Raw genomic sequence first — 26678 nt, 5'->3', positions numbered from 1 at the left:
AAATCCTATAAATATTTACATTTTTCTATTGAGTGATATTAGATATTTAATTCAGGTTATGAATTTTGTTTCAATAATTTACGGTATTGTTTTCTTTAGAGCCTTGATTGTGTTGCTTGGGGTATCACGTTTGAAAACTCCGCCAAACTGCAAATGCCTCTGTTATCGTCTGAATCTTTAACAGCTGATTTTATACAAATAAGCATCAACGATTTAAGGCTGTGGAAAATTGACAGCGCCATTGCAAATTCCAACGCCATCCAGTTTGCTGTCAAAGTCATTTTGGAATTTTGTCTATTATTTTGTCATGCGCATTTGAAATAATTGAATAATTTATCTGTGAGGTTAAACTTTTTTATCCCCGGCACCGGTGGATTTAAGTCTTCCATTCCAAGAGCTTCGAAATTCAGGTAATGTTTTAATTCATTTGTAGTCTCATATAGAATCTCGATGACTCTTATCTTTGTTTTTACCTATACTGATTTCAAAGATTATCTTATTTAATAACAAATTCAGCTAGACTTGACAGTTGTGCACACAGAGACCGGTCAGCAATCAGAGATATCGTAGGTGGATAATACGGTACTATTATAGATTCATTATAATTCAAACTCTCAAGACCGCTGGAACGCCTGACCGCTCTTATTCACACACACCTTGAGTTCTTAATATGAATGTTTTAGAATTCTGATCTATCTTATCACCTTTATCGTAACATTTTTCGTTTTATTAAGTCTTTTTGGTTCATCTGTAAAAACTAAAGCTGATATAAGAAAATACATTCCATCTTTAACGGTAGAGCATGATTTCAATAAAATGTTTATTCTATGTGTTTTCAGACTTTCAAAATAGATCCATTGGAGCATCTGTTATTGCTCCTGTGGGAATGATTGGTTTTCTGTCCAGAAAACTCCCAGATCCGATAGTCAAAGGATTGACTGCAGCATTTTTTCGTTTGAGGTAATTTTATTCTCTCATAATTCTTCGAAAATTATCAAAGGTTTTTCCTACTAATATCTCGTATACTGTACACAACTTATGAATCAATGTTGTTAGGCCTCAAGCTCATATTATTAGCACACCAGGCTGGGTCGCCAGTAGGACACCAGGGAGTCACAATTTTGGTGTCTGTACCTTTATACCTAAATCTGCATCCTCTACCCATAATATGGGATCGATGGCGTCAAAAACATGTAATACACAAAACAAACCCACATAAGGTTTGTTTAGCAAGACAGGATTTCCGACAAATCATCACTCATATATTCACCAACACTGTAGTATGCCTTGCTTTTCAAGTGCTTGGATACAACTCTCTCGAACGCTCTTAGATCCAACTGTTTTACTCCTGTAGGCAGCCTTTTGAGGTATCCCAATTCCGAACTCCTGAAGCACATATGTGATCTCTGAAGTATCAATGAACTGAATATAAACTCTGGAAATATCAATCAGCTCTCGATGTCTGGTGTTATGTTCATGCACATCAGTCCGAGTCAACATTATGTACTGCTGTTTCTTTTTGACATACATCAGACAATGAAGTAGTGGCAGATCACTGTTAGAATAACAAGTCTAACAAAAAGGGGCTTGCAATGTGCACGATATATTTCAAACACTGAAATTGGCCTGAAGCTGTCAAGGCGGTGGTCCCCATTCTTGTAGACAGAACTGTGTGTTGAGCACAAGCGTATAGTGTCCGGTCACCAAAATGTGATGTTGAACGAGATCGAATAAGCTTTTATTCTTTATTCATTGATACAATAAGTACATCATCAAAATGATAGGGAGAGAATAAATAAGATTAACTTGTGCTATTTCTCTCCCAGATTTAGATAAAGTTACACATAGTCCGAAATAGGTTAAGTCTTATAGCTCTTCACTTCACAAAATGTCCTTAAATATGTTCACGAAGTAGATTTTCAAATTTAGATGCTTCAAAACCAAAAATAGAACATATATTGCACTATATTATCACTTAAATAGGGAAGATTCACATATTAAAGAAATAATTTTGAAAAAGTACCAAAAAAAACTTAATTCTAAAAGCTATTATTAATAATTTGTACTTCCAAAAGTGAATCATACATTCAAAATTAATAACTATATATCTGCAGATGTATTTATATTTCATTTTATTTTTTTCAGTGCCTGGCAGTCGAGCGGTATGCATAGTCAGTCAAAAGTGTTGGACTTGGAGGGAGTCAGAGTGATTGCTCTTCCAGCCCTGCAAGATAACTACATGTACCTGGTGAGAAAAATAACATGAAATTAAGCATTACTTATGAATTGCTACTTAAACGTGACTTCCCATCAAACCTAAATAATCGCAAGATTATGAGCTATTTATATTATTTTTACTTCCAAAAATGGATTTTACATACAAAGTGCGCCAGAGAAACTTACTTATTTGAAAGGTCAATAAAAACAAAAGTGCTTTAGTTATTGTTTCAATATTTTTATGAGAGAATACAATATCCCAATTCTTTTTCATGCAGTCTTGAAAATGACATCAGATCAATGGTAACCCCCATTGCGCATGTACTGGGATGAAGTCGATTTTTGAAATTTGTATCCACCTGTTACAGTATATCAATCAGTATGTTGGCAACTACGTCGCGAATGTTGATCTTGAGGTGTGCTATGGTCCGTGGTCGATCAACATAAACCAGGGATTTCAAATAGCCCTATAAAAAATCGCATTGAGAAAACGCATGTGGACATAAATGAGCCTCGTCACTGAAAATAATACCGCCTCTTCAGGCAGGTTGTCAATCAGCATATCACATGCATTCTGACGGGCAATAATATCGAGTTCAGTTAATTCTTGAACAACAGCCAATTTATAAGGATGGAATTGAAGGTCTTCATGGACAATTCGTCGAACAGTGGAGTGAGAAATTGCTATAGCAGCTGCGTGTTTGCGAGCCGAACGCCGGGGAGAACGCACAACTGATTGCCTCACTCTTTTCGATATTTTCTAGAGTTCTCATGGTTCGTTGAAGATCATTTCTGGGTTTAGCAACACGTCCACACTCCACTATAAATGAATTAACCCACGACAGAATCGTGGAACGAGTCTGTGAGGAGGAATTTCAAATCGAGCATGGAAGGCACTTAGCATAGCAAAAACAAGTGATCGACTACTAGAAAGAGAACTCTCAACTGCGAGGGCCCGCTGCTCTCTAGACCAGAACATGATGGCTACTTACTTGAGGGAGGATAAAATTTTGAACTTCCTCCTCAAGATGCGCCCCCTCCTGCCCCTCTACACAACAAATTCACCGCGCGGGAATTTTTTCAAATAAGTAAGTTTCTCTGGCGCATCTTGTACATTCACAATATATGATTTCAATTTCAATTCAATTCAATTCAATTCAATTTATTAAAAACACACAAAAAACAAGACAAAACAAAATTACAAAGATTTACGAAACAAATAAAACACGATAAAATGTTACAAATATAAAAAACCATGGGCTTAATGTTTGGGTGTGTTGGAGAAGAGAAAAAAAAGAGAGGAAGATACCTAGCCAACTATGGTTTCCCATGTAATAGGCAGGCAAAGAAGAGAAGAGAAGTAATGAGGAAAAAAGGAAGGGAGAAATGGGGGGAAGGAAGAAAACAGAGGAATAGGTACTTGAAATAAAGGTAAGCGAGTCCACTGAAAAATGAAAAAAAACTAATGAAAAAAAAAAAAAAAAAAAAAAATGCTGGAGCAGAAATCTCGAGTCATATATCTAAATGGAAGAAAAAATTACTGTATGTCCAGTTTTTTATATCCAGTTTAATTTTTCCGCTGATCTTATTATCCATGAGAAAGTGATTTGGAATGAGGTTTAGTATTTTAGTACCTATGTAAATTAATTGCCTCCTTATACATTCAATATTAGTGTTATAGGTTACATATTTGTTAGCAGTGGCCCTTAGATTATAATAATTAAGAGTAGAGTTTATTGTGAGAGGAAAATCGGATCTATATTTTATTAAGTACTCAATTACGGTTTTTATGTATAATTGACGTATAGTCATGACCTCAAAATCACTAAAAACCATATCCGTTGGATAGAGCCTGGGTTTGTTAATATAGTTTTAATTATCAGTTTTTGTGCTACAAATAATTCAGCAATATGACAGTTGAAACAGCCTCCCCAAACAACTATGCCATACTGCAGAATTGACTTGACTAGAGCATGATACATCATTTTCAGGTGGTTCTTATTAAGAATTCTGTTAACTTGGTAAAATTTAAAGGATAAATATCTAATTTTTCTACATATGTATTTAATATGAACATCCCATTTAAGGTTTTCATCATTATAATTCCCAAATACTGAGTATTATTGACTTTTTTAATGGTGGGACAATCACAATTACCCAAGTTTAAATTGCACTGAGAATGGAGTCTCAAATCTTGATTCTCGTTGGGCTGTCCTACTCTATTTGCCGAGAAAGTTATGTAATTCGTTTTTTCAATATTTAAACTTAAGGTATTCTTATCTAACCACTTCTTAATTAAAAGCATATTATTTTCAGCTATAGTATGAACTTCATTCCATGAATTTCCGTGAAAAATAGCTGCAGTATCATCTGCAAAGGATATCACAGTTGAGTTTAGAAGTCTTAAATTTAAAAAGTCATTTACATAGAGTATGAAAAGGATGGGAGAAAGTACAGTACCTTGAGGAAGACCATAAGAAGTTAAGTTAGTTACACTAGATTGATCATTTATGGTTAGGGACTGGGTTCTATTACTCAGATAGCTTTTGAACAATTTAAGCGAGATTCCTCTGAAACCATAGGACTCCAGTTTATTGAACAAAGTATTATGAGGTATTGTATCAAAAGCTTTGCGAATATCCAGGAAGACCGCAATAGTTTTCTTATTGGAGTTTATTTTATCAGATAAAGTATTGATGAATTTTATTAGAGCGTCAGATGTACTTTTACCATTTTGGAAACCGAATTGGTTCTTGTTGATTATTTTGTTAAGATTCAAGAAAGAAACAACTCTTGACTTTATTAGTTTCTCCATTATTTTAGCAAGGTTGCTGATAAGACTAATCGGTCTATAATTACAGGGATTAGTCGGGTCACCTTGTTTGAATAGAGGTTTTATTTTGGCTGATTTGAGGTGCTCGGGAAAATATCCCTCCTCAAAGCATCTATTAAAAATGAAAGCGAGAGGTTGAGATATAAAATTGGCTATTTTCTTCAGCGTAATATTACCTAGACCATCAATACCAGGACTGCAGTTGTTCTTTAGATTTTTAATAGTTGCCTCAACTTCAACTGGGCACGTTGGTCTCATAAAAAACGTGTTATCGATCTGTATTGCAGGAAATCGATCACCAGTATTATCAGGGATATTGATAGTTTGAGCTTGTAATTTACCCACATTTGTGAAATAATTGTTGAGGGAGTGAGCATCAAGTTCAGTACTCTTTTCCTTGATACTGGCCTCACCTATAACCTCGTTTATGCACTTCCACAACTTCATGCTGTTTTTATTACAATTTTCAATTTTCCCTTTATAGTAGACTTCCTTTGCATGATTTATGATCTTATTCAAACCATTACGATAAGCCTTATATTCATTCTTTAAGATATTGTTATTAGGATCTCTTCTGAGTCTAGAATGCATTTTGTCCCGCGTGATTATTGATCTTATGATGCCTTCAGATATCCAGGGCTTCAGGGGACGAAGTCTGTTAGGTATCACTTTTACCTTCTTGCATTGATTGATGAGACTGGTCAAACGATCGACAAATTTATCCATAATAGTGTCAATGCTTCCATTCACGGTATAGATTTCTCCCCAATCTTCATTCCTTATGCGTTCCAATAGTGCATGATAGTTGGTTCTAGTTAATGTGTTTATCAATACGTTTCTATTATCCTTATTGATAGGGACCTTCACCAAGTTCAGTACAACCGCGTAGTGGTCAGTTATGGTTGTCCTAAATATAACTCCTTTAGTGGACATAGAATGGTTGCCTGAATTTTTATAAAAAATGTGGTCAATGCAAGAGTTTGTTGTGGTTGTTACTCGGGTATCACCATTTATGTAAGACTTATAGCCATTACTATTGAAAATATGCAGATAATCTTGAACAGGAACACTAGTTGAATGTGTATTTATATTCATGTCTCCCGCCACACATACATTTATTCCATTGGGAATTTTACTGATTTCATTACTCAGACTATTAAGAAAATTATCAATATTTTGATTACTTGGTGATCTATAAACCCCAATCACCTTCACAATAAAATCATCAATTCTTAAGTCAGCACTAACTACATTGGCATCAGAGATATCGAGTGAAACTTCATTGAATCTTATGCAATCTTTTATGTACATGCATAATCCATCACATTTATTCTGTTTAGTGTACTTATTTATTGCCGTATATCCAGGAATGTTGAAAATGAACGGCATATCTGCAGTCAACCAGGTCTCAGTTAATATTATAATGTGAATATCAGTTTTCAATTCATTGAGGCAGCAAATAAACTGATCGAAATTAGCATTCAAACTACGTATATTCATAGACATAATATTTAAACACTCAGCATCTTTATTTCTGTCCTCGTGAAAGTGATAGTTCAAATAATCGTCGATTACATCTGTTTCATTTTCTGTTTCTAAAATATTAAGAACTTCTTCAGTGTCACTCATAACTTATATCATCAGGTCCACTTCTCTTTTCCTTGTTCCATTTAACAAGCCCCTCACTATCTATGAATTTAAGTTTCTTAATTAGTTTGTCCACAGCATCATCTACCAGACTGGTTGTTAAATACCTGAAAGTTTTATTTTTATATATTTTAGCATTTTCGTTATCAGTGTTTTGAAGTAGGGTCCGTAATTCAATCATAGAGTTTATGAATGCTTCACGTTTATTATTACCTTCGAAGAATCCCACAGGGTACTCAACTCCCGGACTATCAGATAGCTTAGGTATATTAAGAAAATTGATTTCACAATAACCTCGATAATAAAAAATAAACTTCAAATCTCTAGCTCCTATGACAGTACTCAAGAGATCAAAATAAGTTTCACCCAGATTGTTAAAAGAATCAATTCCTACAATCAAAGGGTAATTGAATTTACTCCAATCATTTATTCTATTCAAAAGATCAATAAGTATCCCATTTTCACCATCATTTAATATGAAAATAGGAATCTTCTTATCAGAAAACAAAACTCGTATACAATTTGAATCCAGTAACACATTCAGGTGATTCCATTCTTCAAGAGAGAAATATTTTTATTTCTAAGCAGAGAGAGACCTTTGGATGTTTTAATATTATTTCCTATTTTTGTAAAAGATATCATAACATCAACCCTCTCACCAAAATTATAAACTAGACTTATCTTACTTTTATCAGTATTAGTTGTTACGTAGAAACTGTCAATTTTGTTAAGGATGGAATTTAAAGTAATCATTTTGTGTTGGGTTGATTGCTTGATTTTACTATCACTATTATTTTTATTTATCCTCAGTATATTAAATATTTTATATTATATTCAGATTATATCTGAAGTTGTATTTTCTTCGTGAATTAAGATTTGACCTGAGACAATATATGATGGATTGTTTCTTAGGTTGTTGATAAGGTGAGAAAAGAAGCCGCTGTGATTGATCCAGTGGAACCGGAAACGGTGATTGACGCCGTCAAAAATGAGGATGTCACTTTGAAGGCTATCCTCACCACTCATCATCATTGGTCAGTTATATACTATTTAAATTCCAATTTAATTCAATAATTATTTCAGGGAATTCAAAAAACAAAATATAAAGTATAAAATATTTTGTTGAAAAGAAAAAGTTGATAACATTGCTGATGTAAGAATAATTGTTGAGGTCAGCCACAAATTAATATAACGTTTCAAGTTTCATCGGACGTTTTCGACTGATATCTCTGAACATTGTTTTGTAACAGCTGACCTGCAAGAGCACACATACTACTACACACCCAAGTCGTAAGTAACTGCTACTAACGTTCAGGTTTTCACCTGTACAGTCGTATTGTAAGGCTCAACTCACACTCACGCGACTCAGGTCGAGAAGAGACTCGACTCTAGTCGAGAGCATGTGTTTTCAAATGTTGACGTCGCTGAGACTAGAATTTGACTGGTTTGAGTGTCACCATTTGGAAACACATACTATCAACTAGAGTCGAGTCTCTTCTCGACCTGAGTCGTGTAAGTGTGAGTTGAGCCTAAATGCAAACAGTCGTATGTGTAAAGCTAAAAACCTGATCATAAGTGAGATCTACGTTATAATGTCAGTATTTGATTAGCATTGGTGTTGCAATCCTAGTCTATCATTCGACAAAGCAGATAGCGCTATCCTTTTCTTGCTTCGCAAAGTTGCCATATAATTTTCCAATGTAGAAATATAATTAATTAAAAAAATATTCAATCTCAATTATGAAAATTTATTATTCAATCATTAAAAATATATCTTCTTGGTGAATGAAATATAATTGATTATTTTAAACAAGAATGTACTGTTAATATTACAATATCGGGGCACCGAGCTTCGCTCATTATTTAGTTAAAAGCTATTGATAAACAGGACACAATTCTTTAAAATGATTGGGGAAGGACTAACAGTCACAGCCCAAAACTGTTTCTTCCCCGAATTTTGATTCATACACTATAAATAGTCCGGAAAGTAGGTTATGTTCCATACACTTGAATTCAGGTTCAATTTTCAGTCCAAACATTTAAAAACAAAAAAATTCTAATTTAGATTATTCACAAACCAAATTGAATAACAAAATAACACTCACTAATCACTTAAAATTGTCAAATAATGAATAACTTTGAAAATTATTATATACTCTAGTTTAGAATGATTATCATGTTATGTCAACAAATCAGATTATTTTGATGAAGTCGATTAAAATTCCTCGCTTATTGATTACACAGTTGGAAATAATTCTGTCTCTCTCCCACACAGGCATCTTCTTTTTCGACAGACGACGAAATTATTAGCCTATCTGTTTTTCCAAGGATGAATAATTGTTATCCTCTTCATGTCCTTCAGCGAGTTTTCCCAGGGATGAGACCTGGTGCAATCGAATTTTATATCATAAACCTACTATGTTTAAAATTTCGTAAAAATCGTTAGAGCCGTTTTCGAGATCCGTTGAACATAAATAACCAGATAACCAGTTATAAAAATATAAACAGATCTACAGAAATTGCTCGCTTAATATAATAGGATACCGGTATCAGCTATCTTCCATAGAAGGCAGTGGCAATGCAGAGAATCGGCAACGCTGTTCTCCTATCTTTCACCACTGCCATTCTAACTTGACCTCACTATAATGGCTGACCTAATCGATATTTTTCATTATTATTATTATTCGTCCAATTTACCACCCAGGAAGGGATATTGGGATTTGTCGATAATTTAGTCAAATTTAGGCCTATTTCAATTATTATTTTTGATAGCAAAAAATACATAGAATACGTACATAACACCGAGCAGCCAAGCTCATCTCATAAAGTGTTTTAAACTCATCAATCGAGTATGTACAAATGCTTGAAAGTTACTCCTTCATCAATGCTCTAAATTTATGACCTGTATTTTCTCTTAAGCCTGGTTTCCACTAGCAGAGTTGGTGGTCGAGTAACTGGCATACTAACTCTACTCTTCTTACTTGGTCGAGTAAATTTTTTCACTACAATTGAAAATAGTAGGTCAAGTGTGTTGTCTAGTGAACAGAACTATCCTTAAAATGTCAATACGGAACATTCATTATCGCCGTTCAGCCACATAAGTTTTACAAAAATCATCGATATATGCTTAAACTGATACTTTAATATGTTTTTAAACATATTGATAGGTTCTTAAACTTTATATCCCACTCTACTCTACTAGTTAAACATAAAATATAAACATAATACATAAACATAAAACATACTAGTTTAAACATATTGATATGTTCTTAAACTTGATATCCTACGGCAAAACTCTACTCTACTAGTTCGAGACTGTTTTCATTAGCTTAGTGGTAGAGTAGAGTGAGAAGCGGTGGTGGGGGAAGGCAAGTGGTAGAGTACTATCCCACTCTACTCTACTGAAGTACTCTACCATGACTCTACTCTACCATGAACGTTTTCATTGGGAGAGTTCACAAGATAGTTAGTACTTGCCCAGGGAACTGTACCACTAACACTACAAATGAAAACCAGGCTTTAATTTGATGTGATGGCTGGTAATTTGTTGTACAGTTGAATCCCAGCACTCTGTACTCCTCTATCATACATTCGGGTAGCCGTCTAGGAGTCACCCCGACTACTCGACACCTGGTCATTTTGGCCATAGGCGACTACTTGTACCATCGTAAAAATATACCATTGCCGTCAAGTTGTCCCCCCGACTACTTGGAATACCAGCACTCTTTACTCCTTTATCATACATTTGGGTAGCCATCTAGGTGTCACCCCGACTACTTGACACCTGGTCATGGCCATAGGCGACTACTTGTACCCTCATAAAAATATACCATTGCCGTCAAGTTCCCTCCTTGACTACTTGGAATCCCAGCACTCTTTACTCCTCTATCATACATTCGGGTAGCCGTCTAGGTGTCACCCCGACTACTTGACACCTGGTCATTTTGGCCATAGGCGACTACTTGTACCCTCGTAAAAATATACCATTGCCGTCAAGTTGTCCCCTCGACTAATTGGAATCCCAGTACTCTTTACTCCTCTATCATACATTCGGGTAGCCATCTAGGTGTCACCCCGACTACTTGACACCTGGTCATTTTGGCCATAGGCGACTACTTGTACCCTTGTAAAAATATACCATTGCCGTCAAGTTGTCCCCCCCGACTACTTGACACCTACTGGACCGTACGTGCCAACTAGTCATGACCATAAACGACAACTTGACACCTCGCACCCTCGCGTCAGGGTGTCCCCCCGACTAGTTGTCACCTCCTTAGAAAGGAGACAAGTAGACGGGAATGGCTCACGTCAACATGACACCTTGCAAGCTGGCGTCAAGGTGTCACCCCGACTACTTGTCACCTACAGAGCACCAGTTGGCACAACTCACACCCCCGTGGCGTAGGGAGGAGAGATCAAGCATTTTTTATTACTGGGTATGATGTAGAATTGAATTCTAAGCACTTTTGGTTCAGTAACATTTTCCCGCAAACGCACGGTCTGGGAGATATTCGCCGTCTTTGCTATTTTTAGGACAAATTTTCTCAAGTGGGTTGAAAACAGAAAAAAATGAATAATAAGACCTTTTACACTTGTGCTCAGACCATAAGAAAACCAATGAGAATGTTCAAGCTGTGTCTGTGTCTTCTACACTCGCAGACACTGTTTAAAAAAATTTTATGAGTATGATTATTCAGGAGAGTAGCGTGTTGCCATATCTATCACTGCAAATATTGAAGGAAAGAAATTATTTCTCGAATTCGTGGGCATATTATAGTAAATAAGTGGCAATGAGAGTAAATATGAGATAGAAATTGAGGCAATAAAAATGAGACAAGAAATTTCTTTTTTAAATATTCAAGATAATTTATTCAAGACTCTCTCAACATCCAGTCTGTTTCTATACTTATTCTTGATTGCACCATGGCTGAAAAGGCTCACTCACAAAGACATGATGTTGAAAATACAAAATTAGGAATCTTAATGCCTTTTCATATAAAACTTGATAGTTTGGCTTCATTTTCCAACTTTCAAATAAAGAGCCAGCCGGAATGGCGATTTCTTGTGGAGTGGAATCGAGGTTATAAGTTTTCGTGACCGTAGACGACTACTTTTACTCTCGTAAAAATATACCATTGCCGTCAAGTTGTCACCTACTGGACCGTAGGTGCCAACTAGTCATGACCGTAAACGACAACTTGACACCTTGCACACTCGCGTCATGGTGTCCCCCCAACTAGTTGTCACCTCCTTAGAAAGGAGACAAGTAGACGGGGATGGCTCACGTCAAGTTGTCCCCTAAAAACCGGGTTTAAAAAGGGACAAGTAGTCGGGGTGGCACCCAGTCGCGTTCCCATACATTCTGGTCTTGTGTGTTTCATCTCGTATCTCTTGTGTGATCACTCTTGTGAGATGAAACTCTTGTTGTGAGATGAAACTCTTGTTTCATTTCGTAATAGGTTTAAGCTGTAAACTTGTATGTGGTTGGCTGATTCATTCAGGGATCACTCAGGCGGTAATAACAAGTTGGTGGAGCGAGTGCCGGGCCTGTTCGTGTACGGGGGCGACGACCGCGTGGATGCACTGACGCATCAGGTGGCTGACGGAGACCGCATCCAACTCGGCGCATTCAACTTTGACGTCATCTCCACGCCCTGCCACACCAAGGGTCATCTCTGCTACTACATTCAGCCTGACTCCAACTCGGGCGCCGTGTTCACCGGTAAGGTTGCAGCGGCCAAGGTTTAATGTGATAATGCATGTATTGAAATGGTTTACATAGTGCTACACCAGAGTGCGCCACCATTAAAATACATAATACACAACGTGCATCATCCACTATGCACTTGATTCAAATAATCAATTATGTGCGCCACCATTAAAATAGATTTTAAATAATTCATGTACAGGGTGGGGCAGAGCCGATTGACGAGTTTAGAAGGCTTATAAGTAATGAACCGTTCAACTTGGAAAAAAATCTTTAATGGGTTCAATTCAGTTTGAGATATAGTTTTTAATGTTAATTTTTCGGAAATTATATCAGTTAAATGGCGGCCATAAGCAATATACTAATGTAGCGTATTTTTGAAGGTTTAAAACTCATTTCGGCACACTGCGATTGGTGAGGCCTGAATCTCTTTTCCGATTCGCTCCTTTAGTTCTTCCAAGGTGAGTGGGCGATCTTTGAAAACTTTATTTTTGAGGTAACACCATAGAAAAAGATCGCATATGCTTAAATCGGGTGAGCGTGCCGGCTACCTCAAGTCCAGCCTTAGTGAGATAATCCGCCCTGAGAACATTTGTCTCAACACATTCATTGAAATGCGCCCTGTGTGGGCTATAACTTCATCCTGCTAAACCATATTTCTCCCAAGTCATGTTCCTCAGCAAGTTCTTCCAATTTGGGGCGCAGACACGTTTTTAGCATTGTCACATAACGCTGGGAGATGACATTGACGGTGAACTTGCTATTCTCAAAGAACTATGGTCAGCACGCTCACCCGATTTGAGCATATGCGATTTCTTTCTATAAGATTAAAACTCAAAAATAAAATTTCCAAAGATCGCCCACACACCTTGGAAGAACAAAAGGAATTAGAGCGAATCAGAGAAGAGCCTTACCAATCGCAGTGTGCCAAAATGTATTTTAAAACTTAAAAAATACGCTACATCAGTGTATTGCTGCTTATGGCCGCCATTCAACTGATATAATTTTCAAAGATTAACAATAAAAACTATTTTTCAAACTGATTTGAACCCTTGAAAGATTTTTTTCCAAGTTGAACGGTTCATTACTTATAACCCTTCCAAACTCGTCAATCGGCTCTGCCTCACTTTGTATTTTAGTGGGGACAGTATGGAGCAGTATGTTTTGAGTTTTGACCCATTTAAATACCCTACATGCATTATTCTCAACACTCTCAAGCTAAAAGGTACCTTTGCTGCTCCACCATGTTTCCACCCTAAATAACATTGTTCAGTTCCTTTTTGTTGGTTTGTAATTAATATTCATTATGAGTTTGTAATCTTCTATTATATTCATATTTTATCAAACCCTATTTAATCTCCTTATTTATCTGTAACAGAATTAAGGAAAATGATGAGTTTGAGTAAAGCAATCCCTAAAAAGTGGATATATATGTCAGATCATCGCATGCAATGTTTGATGAAAAAAGACGCGTTAAATCGAGGAGTACGGCAAATTTATTCATTTATTGATTTAATTATACACAATACAGGCTTTAAGCCTGTTATTCCTTCCCCAATCATTCATAGTTGAGAATGATATTGTATCTATCAGTGCATAAATAAATACATACATAAACATTATTGGTGGAGGACCAACAAGCACAACAAAAAACGGTTCCTCACCAAATTTTTTATTCATATTAGCCTAGTTCATAATTGTTTTTATTCATATTAGCCTAGTTAATAATTGTTTTTATTCATATTAGCCTAGTTCATAATTGTTTTTATTCATATTAGCCTAGTTGATAATTGTTTTTATTCACAATAGTCCAAAAAGTTCATTATGTTTCTTCAACTTTACAAATATTCAGGTCAATTTTCAGTACAAACAGTTATGAACAAGAAACTTTAAATTTAGATAGATAAAAAACAAATTGAATAACAATATTACTATCGTGACCTTTTCATTTTCAATGACAGTGGATTAAAAAGTGTGTTAAAACTGTGGATTATTATTCAATGATTGGCATATCTGGAACGAACGAACGAACTATCACTAAGCACTTACATCTCACATCGAACCGCTCCTCAGGGTACAGAAGCTGATCATGAGGGTCATCAACCAGAAGCTTCCACGCTATTCATCAGACCATTCAATGAGTTTGACGTGATGGATCCAAGACAGCTTTACTCCAAGGAGATACGATGCAGATTACACAAGAACCCAACAACATTTCAAACCAGAAACCACAACCACAACACCAGATACAGGAATCTTCTCATCACCAGTGTTGCAAGGAATGCACTATACCAGAGACATTAATTAATTGTCTCTTAAGTAATTCTTAATTGAGACGCCGAGTAGTAAACATCGTTGTTTAGAGCTGCGGAACATAATAACAATTGTGTTGTGATTATTGCAAAAGTGAGTTATAGCTGATAGACTAGTGAATCCATCCGTTACGTTACGTATGAGATCACCGGTCAGGGCGCCATATGGATTAATTCCGGAATTCGAGGAAGTGGGAGAAGAGCAGGAGCAATCATCATCTTCAGGACAGGTCCAGGAGTCCCCTACAATGGAGAAACCAGCAGAGCAATCTACATCAAAGGTAATCAGCAATGAATTTTCAAAGGATTATGAACTTTTAAAGCAGATAAAGCACGAACTTAATCTATGGGCGGAAGCGGAATATGAAAAAAGAAAAGTTCTGAGGGCTGATTTCGACAGATTTATTTCAATAACTAATGAATTGTCGGAAACAATCGTCAAACTAGAAACAAGGTCAGTGACAATTTCACAGCTAGCGGCAGGGCTCGGAAACACTAATAAGGGTATTCAGGAGTCCCTTAAAAATATAAATAAGGCGGTAGACACTATGAAACAAAGTGAAAGTAGGCCTATGTTAAGCTATGCTGATATGGTGCAGTTGCCAGGAAAATTGAAGGACAATAAAGTTGCAGGGAACAATGTTAGGAAACTACAACCACAGGAGCATATAGTTATGTTGCAGCCAGTCAAACCAGTCCTGAACGAAGTGGAAAACAGTAGAATTATTAAAAATGTATTGCGGGAGAATATCAAAAACAAAGACGATATTAGAGTTAAAAAGACCGTGAATGTTAGAGGAGGTGGCCTCATGATTTTTCTGAATTCGGAAGAGGACAAGAAGAAAATCATTGAAAATGAGGCGTTGAAGACTGGAAATATGAAAAATTTGAAAATAGTTGAACCACAGAATAGGAAGCCACGTTTAATAATTTACGATGTCCCTAGTGATTTAAGCAAAGAGGAACTAGCCGAGAGTATTTTCAACAAAAACTTTGCTATCTCTGAACTAGGAAAAGAATCATTTTTAAACGGATGTAAGCCTCTCTACAAGGTTGGACCAAAGAACAAGGAAGTAGTTCATTGGATCATTGAATGTGAGCCCGAGATAAGAAGAATTCTAATAAATAGGAAACGAGTCTTTGTCGACATGACTTCTTGCAGGTTAAATGACTTTATTTCGGTTCAACGGTGCTTCAAGTGCCAGTGCTTTGGTCACGTTTCAAAGTATTGCAAAAAAGAAAGTGAAGTCTGCGGTCACTGTGCTGAAGATCATAGTACTAAAGATTGTCCAAATACCGCCAAGGAAGCAATATGTAGCAATTGTAAGAAGAACAAAAAGCCATCAAATCATAAAGTTCACGATCCACAATGTCCTAGCCACCAGAAATCATTGCAGCAATTGATTGAAAAGACTAATTATGGGATTGTTTAAAAATATATATTGTTCTCAAAAAATAATAAATCAGACTGGAAATATTGTGATGGATATTAATGAAATTTTAGGTAATTTGAATTATACATATAGAGTTCAACAAAGATCAAAAAGTAGGACATCACTCGTATTTAATTTTGGAGGTTACACTGACCTGAATATTTCCTTCGCCAGCGTAAAAAACGGAAAAGTAAATATTTCCAAGGGCATTGCTACCGTAGTAAATAGGAAATGTATGAGCATTGATTACTTCAATAGTCTAACTACTATATTTTCACAAACAAAGCAAATTGATGCGTCGGTGAAATTCGACGAGACATTGAAAATACTCAATTTGTTTTTATTGACAGATAATAGTAACTTGCTTTCCAATCTAGAAATATTACTATCTATGATCGATGAATGGGCTTCAGATAAACAAGCTCTGACAGTTGGAATTGATTTTTTTGGAACCATGGCTGATGTATCTTGTATTGATCTCTTAAGTACTGTCTTGGCAACAAAACATATTAAATATGTGTTTTACAGACAGGCCAACGTTCTTCATCTACGACTTCAAACATCAAAGGAGAGATATAATATATTAGCAGTGTACAGATCACCTTCCTACGCCAGCATAACAGAGTTTTTAGAGGACTTTGAAACAGTGCTTGGTAGACTGAGAGGTCAACTTATTATTTGCGCAGGAGACTTCAACATTAATACGCTACAGCCACATCAGCATTATCAACTTGATGATTATTACGACTTATTGAGTGAACACGGTTTGAAGAACTGCATTAAAAAGGCTACCAGAGTAACAGCGGGAACGTCTTCTTGTTTGGATCATATGTTGACCAACTGTAAAAGTAAAATCCATCCAATCGTGTATCACTCGAGTATCACAGACCACTTCATTACAATTCTTGGACTGGAAGAACATCAGTTAGACAGAACAAATGGGGATGAACAGAGCTCAACTAACTGTCAACTCTCAACTAACTGTAAATCTGTCAACTTGAACGGCTTGAGGAGAGGACTGCGAGTGGAACAATGGACGGAGGTTTTTGAGTCAAATAACACAGACTCAGCTTACGAAAAGTTCCTAGAAATTCTACAAAAACATATGGAGAGCAATACACATCATTACAGACAAAAGAAGAGGATCAAGAGCATAAAACCATGGATAACACGAGGACTTATCTCAGCTATAAGAACAAGGGATTCTCTAAATAGAAGAAGGAAGCTGGACCCAGAGAACGGAGAACTCGCTAACTACTACCGAAGATACAGAAATACACTGACGTCACTCATCCAAACTACAAAAGAAAATTATTTCAAGATGCAACTAAATGAAGCAAACAATGATGTAAGGAAGACATGGAAAATAATCAAGGATGCTACAGATTCAGATCAGAAAAAGGATATACAACTGAATGCTTTGAAAATTAATGGTGACATAGTCACACTGAAAGATAATCCTAGAGAACTATTGAGTCATGTAAATAATTTCTTTGTTAATATTGGAGAGAGTATGGCTAACAAAATATCTGAGAGTCTGAATAAAAATATTAACGAAATTATAGCAGATAATGTACCAGAATTGCATGTACAGAGTAATATGTTTCTTTTCCCCATAGATGAAAAGGAAATAATAAACACAATTGATTCTTTACACATCAATAGTGCACCAGGCCTAGATGGATTAGATAACAGGACCTTGAAAGGAATAAAAGATTTAATTTCTAAGCCTTTAACTCATATTTTTAATCTGAGCTTGTTATATGGTACTTTTCCAAGAGCAATGAAGCAAATCTGTGTCAGACCTATACATAAAGCAGGCGATAAACTAATTATTAGTAATTATAGACCTATTTCACTGATTAGCAATGTATCAAAAATTTTAGAAAAACTAGTTAAATCAAGATTAATAAGCTTTTTAGAAATTAATAATATTCTTTCTCCTAACCAATTTGGCTTCCGCAAAGGTATAAGTACAGAATTAGCTGTACTAGAATTATCAAAATTTGTAACTAGCAATTTAGAGGAAAAGAATAAATGTCTAGCAGTATTTTTAGATTTAGCAAAGGCCTTCGACTCTGTTTCCCATGACTTATTAATAAAAAAGCTTGAGGCAATAGGTATAAGAGGAGTGCCACTTGAATGGTTCAGATCCTACCTCAGCAATCGACAGCAAAAAACAAAGGTTGAGAACCATATGAGTGCAGAGGGTTCCATGAAGTTTGGAATACCTCAAGGAACAGTTTTAGGACCAATTTTGTATTCGATCTTTGCAAATGAGTTGTGCTCCATTCAAATTCAAGGTAGAGTTATAGCCTTTGCTGACGATACAGCACTCCTTTTTCAAGGAAAAAACTGGGAAGAAGTGTTCCAAACAGCAGAGATAGAACTCACAAAAATCACTAGTTGGTTAAGAAATAACTTATTGTCATTGAATTCAGAAAAAACAAAATTTTTAGCTTTTTCTTTAACAAATAGCACAAAACCACACATGACAACAATGAAGCTCCATAATTGTGATAGAAATTGTAACAATAATTGTAATTGCCCACTAATAGAACGCTCTGACAATATAAAGTATTTAGGAATAATAGTAGATGATTCATTGAAATGGAACAAACACATAACATATACAACTGCCAAAATAAGGAAGCTTATATACAAATTCTATCAATTAAGGCGTATCATAGACAAAGAAATGTTAAAAACTGTATACTTAACATTAGTTGAATCTCTTTTAAGGTACGGTCTGTTAGTTTGGGGTGCAGCTAACTTCAGTTTTATAGATCCATTATTTAAAACTCAAAAACGCATTTTGAAAATAATGGGAAACAGGGAAATCCAGTTTTCAACTGTAGAATTATTTATAGAAAATAGAGTACTCAGCGTTAGGCAATTGTATATATTGTTGTTATTAGGGTATATGAAAAAACATCAAAATAGGAACCATATCATAAATCATAGCCATAATACTAGAATAAGAGAACGTTACAATCAAGAAGTACCAAGAATGAATACAGCGTTTGGGCAAAGATCACTAGGATATTTAGGGCCTACAATATCTAATAGAATACCATTAGAAATCAAAGGAGAGGAAAATTTCAATAGGTTCAAAAGAAAAATTAGACATTGGTTATTCAGTATTGGGATACAAAGTAGTGAGGAACTAATAGTAAGTAGGATTTAGATTTAAGCAGTATTCTTTTTAAATAAGGTAATTTATATGTAGAAAATAGTACCTCGGTTTAGTATCTTTGTACTAGGTGATGCTTAGGGTAATAGATATAGTTTTAGATTTTTGGAATTTTTGTATTATCTGTTGTAGCATAAATTAGTATTAATTTGATGATAACCTCGACACATATATTATATAGTGAGGTATCATTTTTGTAAACACTGAATATTGTTATATTATTGAAAATATATGAAAAAAATATGTAATGTATGAATTTATGAATAAACTCCTCTGGATGTGTCGTCCAACATCCAGAGAAATTATTATTATTTAGCACCAAAATTATATCATCTACTTCCTGCAAACTTTAAACAGATTAATCATCCTAGTAAGTTCAAAACAATAGTACACAATTGGTTGATGAGCAAAGGAAGACAGAACATAGAAAACATTATTTCAAACAACAACTAACCACCTAATGACTTACTAAACACTAACTAATTAATCATACGCACAAAAAAAACAAAACCTACTCTAGAACATGGTACGCCATAGTGGAGTAGGTCAATTTCCACACACTAAACATGTAGAGGACATATTATAAGAATTTTTTGTAACTAACTATTGTATGTAATTGTAATTTATCTAATATTTTGTATAATTGATATTGTAGTTTTAGGTTTTTTTGGAAAATAAACATTTATTTATTTCACAACTGTACAATATTGAGTTCCCAAAATTGAAAACAAATTTATTTATAAGAATAATTAAACCTCCTATGTAAACCTGAACATAAATTGATTTGTTGCTTGTTTCAGGTGATACTCTGTTCATTGCGGGCTGTGGCAAATTCTTTGAAGGTACCGCTGATCAGATGTACAAGGCACTCGTCGAGAAATTGGCAACGCTTCCCACTAACACTGTAAGTTCAATTCAAATCTATTTCCTCCAAAAAATTCTACAATTATAGTTTGTGTAAAATAAGTTGAGACTTGGCCCTCCATCCGAAGAAATTACAGGGTTAGCAAATCGTGTAAAATTGCAACTTTCTCAAATTTCCAATTCAATGTCAGAATTGGATGTAGAATATCATCCCAGATATCCTAGTAGTAATAAAAAAGCTTCAGGGTTGAAGGATTAAAAGGAAATTTAACTTTTATGATAAAATTGGAAACATCGCGAAGATTTGTTTTTCTTTTGAATATCACTTCTCTCAGAAGTTCCTAGTATGTCGAAAATTTCATGTTTTCTGCTCGAAATGTTTCGACATTGACGAACATAATCATTAATTAAAAAATAACTATAAGTCGGATAAAAATTATTCAGACACCAATAGAAAGGAGACATTCTCTCCGTTAATTTGATATAAAATTATTACGCATTACGACGCCTCATGATTCTGAGAGAAGTGATACCGTATTCAAAAGAAAAACAAATCTTCGCGATGTTACCAATTTTATCATAAAAGTTAAATTTCCTTTTAATCCTTCAACCCTGAAGCTTTTTTTAGTACTAATAGGATATCGGGGATGATAATTATTCTACATCCAATTCTGACGTTGAATTGGAAATTTGAGAAAGTTGCAATTTTACACGATTTGCTAACCCTGTAATTTCTTCGGATGGAGGGTCAAGTCTAAACTTCTTTTACACAAGCTATGCAAAGTTTGCAATAACATGTACCTTATGATATACTCTTCTATTAGCACTAACAAAAAATCACAATAGGATGAAAATGGGTATAGATTCATTTAGGGCCGGTTTCCAAGCTCGGGATTTAGCCAAGTTCTAGACTTTAAACAGCTGGAGTCAGAAAATTGGCTTTCCGAAACAGGGGGTCGTAGTCCATGTTTGAATTAAATTTCGAAAAACTTTAAAACTTTCTCTCTATTAAAGAGAAAATAGTGTAGTTTCAGCTATTGTGAATTATTTATTTAGAAATGTTTAATTTCGTCAAGGAAAAACTTTTTCAATTATAGAAATGAGAAAATTTAGATTATCATAAAAACTACGACTACGCTCCGTTTAGGAAAGCCAATTTTCTGACTCCAGCTGTTTAAAGTCTAGAACTTGGCTAAATCCCGAGCTCGGAAACCGGCCCTTAGAAGTGCCTATAACCACAGTATACTGGAAGTATAGTATAAACCATACTGGAAGTACTGTATAAGTAATAACGAAGTATATAGGAAAGCATATGTTATGTCTGTGGTATATCATATTCCTTCTACTTTACTGAAAGCGAACATCCTAAAATATATAATTTGTTGATAATTGACTTTATAATTAAATTTGTGGTTGTTTGTAGATAATTGACTTTTGTTGACATACCGTAATTTTCACTTTTCCTGGCATTGATGAATTGTTGTAGATGACTTGACTTTACAACAAACTTGATCGATTAGCTAAATGAACATTTAAAGTGATAGTCTTTACATATTTCTTTAATTAACTCTAAAATTTGATTGATCGATAGTTAATGTAAGTATTCAATTTTGTATTTTCTATTGCTTGGAGTAATTACATAATACTTTCAAAGTTATTGTTATTGGAGGTTGAGTTATCCTAGTGACTTGAGCAATAAGTTTTTGTTATCGTATCAACTATGCATATGATTATTCGTATTCTTAATTCTTATGACTATAATATTATCTTTGAAAGAAAGTTGCTGGCCAGTATACTATGGCAACCTCTTGTTTTCTTTTCAAAAAAAATATCTTTTAAAGAAAGTTGCTGGCCAGTATACTATTGCTAGCTACTTGCTGTTTATGTAGCGGTACAGCATTTTCGCCACCTCTTAAGGTGCGTATAGACTTTCGCTCTGCTCCGCAACCGAACGTCACTCCAGCAGAGCGATTGATGATCGACCGGGGAACGCGAGAAGATCTAACATCTTCCGTAACGTTCATGATGGGTGCGACTGCAGAGCGGGGGCGGAGCGACTGCGGTACGATGGAGGAACGAGGGCGGTACGAGGGCGGAGCGTGCTCGGTGCGGGTTGGAAGCGCGTATATGTGTACGCGGCTTTAGAAGAACATCCCTTCACTATCTGCACAGACCACAAGCCTCTAGTCTATGCTTCCCAACCAATCAACTCCACAATCTCAACCAATCAACTTCCACCAATTCAACTCAACGAATTATCATTCATCTCTGAGTTTTCGATGGATATACAATATGTCAAAGGTACCCAACTTCAGAAGATAACACCAGAGAATTCTTATCTTTCATTGGAACGTGTACCCATTCCTGGATCACCACTTACTGTGCTCTGTGATGTATCTAGAGAGAAATCTCGACCGTTTCTTACACAACCTTCAAGACGACTCACCTCAGCCTTCCCACCCTGTTCCAGAAAAAAAAGTGAGCTTCAAAATTTCGGATGGCCAAATCGTCTGCCCGGGGTGGGGGGGTAATGTGGCGAATCATCTGATTGCCACCTGTGATGTTTTCAACTGGCATAGTTTGTTTATCACTCTTGTAACAGTTTATTTCAATATTTTATCCAGATTCAATTTTGCCATTCTAACATTAAAATTATTTCATCATTCATCTAGTTTCATTTAATCAATTTCAACATAGGAAATCAACAAATTAAATTCCTATAAACACTATTCTGACTCTGCTATTTATACTGTTGGCTGTGAATAAATCAAATTTTACTTAGTTAATAAGATTGTGAATGATGATGACAGTGACTTGAGAAAACGGATCCCTATGAATGAATAAATTATCCAGGTTAAAAGATATGTGTTGCGTTCTCCTCCTATTAGTATTCCCAGTTGTACTAATAAAATACATCAAGATCAATCTTGAAATTAGAATTACTTGTCCATGTTTGCAGATGGTGTCTGATTTTAAGTACGGTGCAAATTAAAAAGTTTACATTTCATCTTTAAAACAATATCACTAGATGGATATTTTGAAAAATCAATAAATTTTCAACAAATTTAAACTAATAGATTAGTGTGAATGAATAATCAATCTCATCTAGAAGACAGATTTTAATAATATACTTTTCTCAATTAAATTTAGTAAAAGTTTTAGTAATTGAAATGTAGTCAAGTTTTTGATTAGACCCCTGCGGAACACAGTAATTCAACACATTCTTCAAACCTTCTTACAGGTCAGGTTCGTTCGACAACGAAATTGATTCACTCCGTCTTTTCTCAGGATATAAAAATAAAATTTATTCATTTATTTATTGTACAAAATACTACAATCATAATATAATTATGACATTGAAGGAAAAACTAGGCTGAGCAGCCTGTACTATTTCTCTCCAAAAATTGAAAGTTCACAAGAGAAAATTTGTTGTGATTTAGTCAGCTGAAGAAGAATTCATTGCATGCAATTACTACAATTTTCCAATTTGCAGAATGTATTTTGTGGACACGAATATACGGTTACAAACTTGAAGTTCGCCAACCATGTAGAGTCAAATAACGATGCAATAAAAGAAAAACTGAGCTGGGCAAAAGAGCAGAGGAAACAGGATCAACCAACTATACCGTCGACAATAGGTAACTAGACTATTTAATAATTTTGCTTCAACTTAAATCCTTCACTTATAGGTAAAAATACTTCTCTTTTCGGTAGTCGACCAAGGGTTTCTAAATACGCAATTAGAGCCAAGACACACGAGGCGTTTTTTCTAGACGAGTCCGTACAGCACGACAGGAAGCTCTCTGATTAACTGATTCTCGATACCAACCCAATCGTGACGTCTCGTTTGAAAAAACGCCCAGTGTGTTCCACCCCTTTTAGAGATAATGATGTGTGCTGATGAGCTGGATCGGCTTATATCCCTTTCGCTCTACCCTCACAACGTGATTGTGATTTCAAACATTTTTGTTATGGACTACTACTGAACAACTACTCTTTCACTCCTGGCTCACAATTATATTAATCTAAAAATTTCGGCTTGGTTCGCAATTGTAATTTAGTTATCTTCTGCTCATCACTAGTATATAAAGGTACGTACAGATATACGCGCCTCCAACACGCTCTGCAGTCGCACCGATCATGAACGTTACGGGAGATGTTGGCTCTTCTCGCGTTCCACTCTTGCTCCCCGGTCGATCATCAATCGATCTGCTCGAGTGACGTTCGATTGCGGAGCAGAGCGAAAGTCTGTACGCACCTTAATATTATATAGCAGTGAATTGCCAAATGCACAGAATAAATTGATAGGAGATTGGGATTTTAAAATCATTAACATTAATCATTGAATAGGGGGTCAGTGGGATGCTGAAAAATGAAATTAAAATAGTAGCCATTGTAGTAGCCACATGTACATTTTCATGTATGTTTTGGAAAGAAATAAATGATTGATTGATTGAGCCTACAGATATGGTCTAATGAGAAGATCACTTCTAGTTATTCGATGCGCCCTCGTTTAACACGGAGAGTGAAAAACTTATTGAAGAGATACAGAATTTTCCAGTTATGTACGATCAAAGTGATGAGAAATATGGTTGAACGGAAAAATAAGTTAAACCATAAGTAAATGTAGCACCAAAGTTTTCAAGTTTAGACAAAGGTATAATAGACATAATATAATGAATAATAAAATAAACAACAAAAGTATAAAAGAAGGAACCCGTGACTGTGTCTTGAATTTAATAGTTATTTGTGCAACTAGTGCGTAAAGTGACAGTTTGCTGCACCGAAAGAAACGTTTACACACGAGCCGTAGGCGAGGGCGGAATGGTTTCTTGAGTGCAGCAGAGGAACTTTGCGCACGTATTTCACATTAAATTTTTCCTACAGTTACCATTGAATATGAGAAGTGGTTGATTATGGGTAAAATGATGGCTGAAATCCATCAAATGTTTGTCTGTATAATTTTGTTATTAATAACAACTTTAATTTATTTTAAACTTGATAATCCAATTGAAAATTGATAATTTATTCAAATTAAAAATTAAATTGATCCAATAATTTGAAAATTTGAATAATTGTGAGTAAATCTTTATTTCTAAATAATTTTTCAACTAATCAATTTATGAATGAAAAAAATATTATTTGAAATAATGAATAATTAATAATATTCAAAATGTATAATTTAATGAGTTCTCATTTTTATTTATTTGAATATAGAAAAAATATAGATAGAACAAATTTGCATTCAAAATACACGCCAACAATGGCAACAGCTGATTGGGATGGCTGCAAGATAATACGCAAAGTAATACTTTGCGCACTAGAGCGGAAAAGTGATTCTTTGCCTTCTGTAATCAGTGCAGGAATGGTCACTTTTCAAGGTAACTGTAGGAAAAACTAATTACGTGTAGATGCAGAAGGCAGAAGAGAGCAATTTTATACCTGATATATATTTCCGATACATGAATGATGATGGTATTGTTATGCACCGAAATATATACCAGCACTATGATTCTCATCTTCTGTGTCTACAAGTAATTAGTTTAAAATTGAAAATATAAATTTGAAACGGATGTAACAAGCTTTCAATAGTGTTATATTATTAACAATAGTTTAACACATTCAGAAATCAGACCACAGTAGCACTACAAAACTGAGACACTGCTACCGCTCGGATACGTGTGTTCTCCTACCTCCATCACCGTGTCGCGGGCTTATTCGGCCGTACGTCAGCGCGGTTATATGTGTCCCGGCCTTAAATCGGCCCAGGGATCAAGTTTTTAGTGCGTGTTTGTACTTTTTCCGGTTAGAGGTTACCATCTCTCCCATTTCATATCCAATTTATTGAATAATGGAACACACACATACACCACCTCAAAGACGTCAGAGCTACCTATCAATTGTATTGTATAAATATTGCTTCATTTTGTATTTTCCATTGTCGCAAATAATTTGATTTCCATTGTCGCAATAAAATAATATTGTTGAAAAACTAGAAAATTTCATTTTCAGGAGAAGAGTTGGCAACCAATCCGTTTATGAGAGTCAAAGAAAAACCACTGCAAGAGTTTGCGAATTCTTCAGATCCTGTGACAACAATGGGATTTTTGCGCAAAAAGAAAGACAATTTCAAACCTGAAGCAGACTGATAATATAATATATATATATACATATTCAATTCAAATGATAATCATTCAATGCCTAATCGTATAACAAATGAGCAGCAATAACTTTATTCGTATAACAAATGAGCAGCAATAACTTTATAACACTTTTAGAGTTATTTTTTAATAAACTAGCTAGGTAATTACTTGTGAAATCGTAAATAATTTTTAGAGGCGATGTAATGTTTTATTGCAACTGGAAATCTTAATGGCCTAATTGATGAATTGGTCAGAATATTTGTATCTATAAATTTATTTATATAAAATAAATAACTTTGAATTAATATTAATTTTGTTTATTTACGTTT

At 35.1% G+C, this 26678-nt stretch overlaps 1 protein-coding gene across 1 annotated transcript; it reads left to right on the top strand.

Moving 5' to 3' along the window:
- The first annotated feature begins 215 nt into the window (after positions 1–215).
- Positions 216–26660, top strand: LOC111044829 (hydroxyacylglutathione hydrolase, mitochondrial). The gene is made up of 8 exons (XM_022330059.2): positions 216–410; positions 840–960; positions 2146–2248; positions 7610–7731; positions 12199–12419; positions 20143–20246; positions 23700–23844; positions 26219–26660. Exons 2-8 carry the CDS (start codon positions 887–889, stop codon positions 26353–26355), a joined length of 906 nt encoding a protein of 301 aa, XP_022185751.1. The 5' UTR covers positions 216–410; positions 840–886; the 3' UTR covers positions 26356–26660.
- Positions 26661–26678: the final 18 nt, after the last annotated feature.

Source organism: Nilaparvata lugens, chromosome 8 (genome assembly GCF_014356525.2).
Source record: "Nilaparvata lugens isolate BPH chromosome 8, ASM1435652v1, whole genome shotgun sequence".
In the NCBI taxonomy this organism is placed as follows: domain Eukaryota; kingdom Metazoa; phylum Arthropoda; class Insecta; order Hemiptera; family Delphacidae; genus Nilaparvata; species Nilaparvata lugens.
The sequence above is the reverse complement of the archived record's forward strand: the minus strand, read 5'-3'. Positions and strand labels throughout refer to the sequence as shown.

What these genes read in the sequence shown, in the direction of transcription:
- LOC111044829 (XM_022330059.2), top strand. Translation starts at nt 887, where the DNA reads ATGATTGGTTTTCTGTCCAGAAAACTCCCAGATCCGATAGTCAAAGGA. An exon ending in CAACGCTTCCCACTAACACT is followed by an intron (nt 20,247 to 23,699) that starts GTAAGTTCAATT and finishes TCCAATTTGCAG; the next exon opens with AATGTATTTTGTGGACACGA. An exon ending in AACTATACCGTCGACAATAG is followed by an intron (nt 23,845 to 26,218) that starts GTAACTAGACTA and finishes TTTCATTTTCAG; the next exon opens with GAGAAGAGTTGGCAACCAAT.